Source organism: Anguilla anguilla, chromosome 1 (assembly GCF_013347855.1).
Source record: "Anguilla anguilla isolate fAngAng1 chromosome 1, fAngAng1.pri, whole genome shotgun sequence".
Lineage (NCBI taxonomy): Eukaryota > Metazoa > Chordata > Actinopteri > Anguilliformes > Anguillidae > Anguilla > Anguilla anguilla.
Window position 1 is genome coordinate 33,082,668 of NC_049201.1, and position 6,054 is coordinate 33,088,721.

General features: G+C 40.7%; 1 protein-coding gene across 1 annotated transcript; it reads right to left on the bottom strand.

Moving 5' to 3' along the window:
- Positions 1–3,110: 3,110 nt before the first annotated feature.
- Positions 3,111–5,263, bottom strand: LOC118212563. The gene is made up of 2 exons (XM_035390555.1): positions 4,892–5,263; positions 3,111–4,443 (listed from the first exon to the last, which is right to left on the bottom strand). The coding sequence occupies exon 2, from the start codon at positions 4,215–4,217 to the stop codon at positions 3,111–3,113; it is 1,107 nt and encodes a 368-aa protein (XP_035246446.1). The 5' UTR covers positions 4,218–4,443; positions 4,892–5,263.
- Positions 5,264–6,054: the final 791 nt, after the last annotated feature.

Here is a 6,054-nt window from a genome sequence, read left to right on the forward strand (position 1 = left end):
GGATGCTGTAATGATCAGCATGTTTGAGTGCATCTTCATTCAGGAACTGCTCTGAGGCAGGGTGACATGCCTGTATGCTCATCAAGATTTTTTCCCCAACTCCAGAAAACCTATTCTGAAGCTCCTCCAGCATTCTATCAAGAGCTGGAAAGAAGACTCTCCCTCTCAGATTATCTCCAGTAGTGAGGTCTGACCTTGTGCCACAAGATGTCTCGACTACATAGTCCTCCATATTTTTTCGCTTCCTCTGTGTCCCAGTAGCTTGAATATCAAGATCTTCACACAGGGCCTTGGTCTTCTCATACACTTCATGTGCTTTCTCATCGTTCCGGTAACTTTTGAGTGTACTCTGAACTGCCGTTTTATATTCTATTGCCTCCACCAAATCAACTGTGTCTGAAACATGACAAGTATGTAGATGGTACTGAATCTGCAAAGCTTGCTTTCCAGTCCCTTAGCTAGAGGTGCTGAAATGCTCCCTAAGGTCTGGATCAAAGCAGGGAGGTTTTGTAGAGTGGCATTCACAGACTCAATCTGGCACACCCAGCGAGTCTTGGACAGCTGGACAAGTTCTCTGTCCCCTACCGCTAGTTGCTTCTTAAAGGCTTGTAATTTATGTTGGTGGACAAGTGATGTGGAAAAAAAAGAGTAGAGACACTCCAGGAGATCTAAGAAGTCGCATGCCTCTGGGATGGCTTTGCAAGGGGAGCAAAGGACAAGATTAAGTTAATGGGCATAGCAATGGATATATAGTGCCTCTGGATGCTTTTGTCTGAATCGAGCTTGTACACCTCTCACTGCTCCACTCATAACAGAAGCACCATCGTAGGATTCAGCAGCGCATGTAAGGTGTCTTATTCCATGTTTCTCAAGTTGCTTCTCTATGGTGTCAGTGATGGAGCTAGCATCAAATACCTCAAGCTGGGAAAATCCAAGGAACCTCTCTTTCAGCAAGCCGTGAGGATTAACGTATCGCACACACAATGCAAGCTGCTTCGAACGATGATCCCTTGCTTCATCCACCATTATATTACATTTTTGCCTCTTTAATCTCAGAGATGATCCTTGAAGTTATAACATCAGAGGTGCTTTGTATCATTTCATTTTGGGATGATGGTGAGAGGTAGGTTACATATGATGGCGGTTTGTATGTTTGCAGGAAAGGATCAAACTTCTCAAGAAGCTGCATGCACTCCATAAAATTCCCTTCATTGTCACTGTCTGGTGCTTCACTGTGACCTCGAAAAGCAATCCCCTGCTTCCCAAGAAAGGCTGTCACTGCTGCTATACGTCTGAGATACTCCCTACGATCCACAATCTCACTGATGTTTGCAGCTTGCAGCTGCACTGTGATGTCCCGGTGGACCTGTGTGGCTTTAAAGCTCTTCCAACACATCACTGAAGCCTTGTGCATATTGGATTTTTCATGCTCCCTAAAAGAATCTAATGCTCTCTTCCAGTTTGTGTAACCTGTGGTGGTGAGTGTATCCTTTTGATCCCTTACCTGTTTTAGTTTGCCATATAATCTGCACATGAAGCAGAATGCTGAATTGGAGGTTATAGAGTATTCCAGCCACTCAAATGTATCAAACCAACTTGGTTGGAATGATCTTTTTTGCTGGCCAAACATGCTGGATGGAAAGCAGTGATGTTTTACTAGCCTTGGCCCTGTATCTGCAGTCCCCAAATCAATGAGTTCAGTTGGGATGTTTCCTGCTGCCTCTCGGGATATTCGCTGCCCTCTGTGCTGGTCTCCCTTATCTTTACTGTCTATTTTATCTCCCTGTTCTGTCTCCTTTCCTTCTCTTTCTCCTGTTCTCTCTTCCTCCTCTATCCTGTCTGGCTCATCTGTAATAATTGTATCAGTAGACACAAAAAATAATGGTCAATTCTCCAGCTCTACGACAAATAAATGAACATCAACATACATAAAAATGTCCCCATTAAAATGAGTGTCACATCAGATACCTATTATCATTATTACTATATGACAGAAAATCCGCAACACATAATACAATGGCTGTTATGTTCTGAGTTTTGTCTCCCCCTAACGGTAATTTTAGTTATGCAGTTTATTTTCATGCCCACGCATGGACTTCTCTCTCTGCCACGTTTCTCATGGTTTCATTACCTCTCGTTCACTCCGTTTCCCAGCACCTTCGGTATGTTTTTTTAAATAAAATTTCTGTTATGTTATTGTGACATATGAGTGGCGGTCTGGGAAAACCCTTCACATGGTGAAATTTTGACATTTTCAGCTGGTCACAAATCTAGAAACATGAGATTTATCCCTATTTAAATGTTTTTGAATTGTTGAATTATCTCAATCAGAGCCAAAGCTATGATGTTTTAAATCCTTCTTGCGCCGTGAAGTAGAAATGGAGAAAAACTGCCTCAAAGATTCCATTCAGTTCCACAGAATTCTATTTCTAGCTACAAAAGAAAAAACACCAACACTAAGCTTTGTTTTTGTTAAATGATTGTCATTGTATTTATTATGTGAGACAACACAAAAGTATTCTTTGAAATTATATAATAATAATAATAATAATACTTCTACTACTAATAATAATAATAATCCATGTAACATGCTTATGCTAAATTTTGAGGAGGCAGCACTAAAATCAGTTGAGAAGTACTAAAGAAAAAAACAAAAACACCTTGGTTTATATCAATAACTGAACATCACCAGTATTATTTCAATGAAATATAGAAATAGATTTTAACAGTAGAAGTACATGTAACAAGCATCAACAAACAAAATTGTGTTTTACAAATTATTGTCATTGTATTAGGGTTAATTATGTGTGACTATCATAAAAGTATTCTTTGAATTAAATTTTACAATTTGACATGTCAATCACCTTCTGAATAGTATTATACAAATATATTTTAACAAGGTGATGAAAATGTACATTTAAAAGCACAAGAAAAAAACATCAACAAACACGTTTTTCCTTGAGTCATTTGCTGCAGCCCTTCACTGTACACCTACACACACACTGCACTGTAAACCTACTCCTCCCCATTGAACACTGCAATTCTCCTAGGCTTGGGGACTGTTGGACACGGACAGGTGGTGTCTTTATAGGTATCAGCAGTAAATGGCCTTATTTCTTCATAGAGGTACCACTGCCGCTTCGCATCGAGTCTTTTGGTAGGATCTGGTCTGGCATTTTGCTTGGCAGGGGCACTCCTCCTCTCAGAAGATCTTGCTGGGTTGCACCACTGTCACAGAACTCTTTTATTTCAATTATGCCTGACCCCTCACGAAAGTGAAAGTGGTGGTTTTTCTTTATTCCTCCAACTTTCCTGAAGTATGTGCTGAGGAAGCTCGTCCAGTCATATGTTGGCACAATGACCTCTCCATTTTCCTTGCCGCAGACTTGAGCAATGTTGACATGGGAGGATTCCTCGACCACCTTGACAATGTCATTTAGACAGTCTACCCTTGTCCTTCTGAACAAGCGTTTCACAAGAGCAAAGCACCAGTCACAACTAAATTTTGTGTGTCCAGCTAGCAGGAAGGAGAAGGTGATGTTCTTGTGACGCCCTGTTAGCACCCTCCACATCAAGTACCACATCATTGTGGAGTTTTTGTTTTGTCCACTGCAGTTATCTGCATGTAAATGGACATCTTCTTCACCCATGCCATAGTGCTCAAAGAAGTAGTGAAGGAGTGACACTACACAGTTGGCACCTTTCCCTGACTGACAGTACCAGCACAGGTCAGTGGCAGGGCGCATGGTCGACACAAAGGGTACTAACTGCTGCCATATTCGACGAAAGGTTCTCAGGGTTACCATTTGCATGCCAGCATTCTCCACTGCTGCGCAGTACTGCTCACAGACCGTCCTCTTGCTGCAGTTGGTTGGCAGCAGTTTTACATCTGCCTTCCAATGCCTTGGTGTGCAGCCTGGAAGAATGATCGCATTCGCCTCTGCATAGTTGAGGATGAAATCCACAATGGCTCTTGTGTCCTGCAATTTTAATGCATTTGCAGGAAGCCTCTTATTCAGCTTGTGGACCCTTGCTTCCACCCCAGCAGCCTTGCAATGCTTCATTAATGCATTCAATTTGTCCTGCCCAACCCCATGGAGATATTTGAAAACATCACGGCAGATCCTATGCCCATGATAGTAATAATCAGTACGGTGGGCTAAACGCTGTGTCTGCTCTCTCTTCCTGGACCTTGATATTGTGTCAGAGAGATGCATTCCACAAGAAAGCTTGGAGAGAATGGCAATGTCAAGCTCTTCACGAGACAGGTTGAGGTACTGCAGACGGACATCAAGGAACTCTCCTCTTTGGGAAATCTGGTATGGCAAGGCTTTCCTTCATTAAGCTTGCAGCAGCAATGACAATCTACTACAGAAGGGCCAGCATCACCATGGCCAGGAGGAATGATTTTATCGGCCAGATTTTCGAGAGTTGGATGTGACTCTGTTTTTAAAAAAAAAAAAAAAGTCAATGTTACTATGTGAAAACTAATGCATTTCATAGACCGAAGTCTACTACTGAACCAAGTGGATCTCCTTGTGTCCTTGGTATTGATAATAAAAAATACTACTACTACTACTACTAATAATAATAATAATAATAATAATACTAATTCATTCACACAGTCACCCCTCAAAGAACAATTTATTTTCATAAGCCTTATGTAATGTTTGTAATGTATTATAGGGTAACTCCTTATTTATTTATTTGCATTTAAACTTATTTAGGCTTAACCTTACCATATGACATGTTTGATGTTTTCATACGGAAAGCTGACACAGCGGTTTCATGCGAATAAGATAGCTAGTTTATTCTCACTCATGGTCAGTATAGTGAATAATAATCATAATTTATGACAGCCCTGAATAGGTACATAGTTTCATTGGCTCACCTGACAAGTCATCGTCTTCATCACTGTCCATCTCTCCGGTTTCGGGCGCAAAAACAAGACGAGCCGTTTTTCGAGGAGCAGGATCTCTATCGTAATTCCTGTCACTTGATTCATCACTCGATCCAGATACCTCACTGTCACTGTCTCTGAGATTAGGACCACTTGTGAAATAATCACTGATTAACTGTCTTGTTTCAAAGCTATTGGAAACGTTACTCATGTTAATAGAAGACAATTCATTCAAACAACGGGCTACATCGCTATCCTGTAAAGATGCTATCTCTCACTGACAGCAGCCGTCAACTACGCGAGGATGTTTTGACAGCTATCAGCTGATCTGCGCGTGAACGCAGTTGTTGTTGGTGTTTCGTGCCTGTTGTGTTATGTTAAGACTGCCAACTGAAGTCTTGTAACTCGTAACGTTAACCTTTCCAACCAGTTAACGCCAATTCCAACAATTACATGGGTCTTTGCTTTTACACAAATCAAAATAGTTGACGGCGAGTTTATGGAAAGGGAATAAGAAGTCGAAAGCGCCCATAATTTGAACCACCAACATGCTAGTGTAATCTGATTGATCAAGAGACAAAAGTATGTGAAAACGAAACACTAACCTAACTATATTGATGTTAAATGTTTACATAACCTATGTTTAATTTGATCCACAACCCATTAGCAATCGCAATATTAGCCTGTTGATCACGAGTGGAGAACGGCCAAATTTAGGCATGTCGACTAACTCGCATTCATCTCGCATCATTTCTAAAGACGTGTGAAACCCCACACGTCTTCATAAATATTAAATGACAGATTTCTTTAAGTCAGCTAAATTTGCAGACACTATGTTACTGATTTAGTGTTTTTTTAACGTTGTTGTAGTACTTTGTTCGGACACAAGACAAGACTGAATTGGCAGGCGTATCTCTACCTACAGAAACAGACCGCCGTCCCAAGCTAACAGTAACAACATTGCTTTTTTGCTAGCAAACAACGTTTACAAATACCTAAAAATAAACATTTTCCGTTAAGTTTTCACAATATCTTTATTTACCATGACAAAGTAAAGACTTCACAGAATCTAAATCGTGTGATATCTCATTTTACCCAAAAAACTCATTTTACGAGTTTATTGGCATTTTTCCAACAATGACTCGCAGCGACAT

What these genes read in the sequence shown, in the direction of transcription:
- LOC118212563 (XM_035390555.1), bottom strand. Translation starts at nt 4,217, where the DNA reads ATGCATCTCTCTGACACAATATCAAGGTCCAGGAAGAGAGAGCAGACA.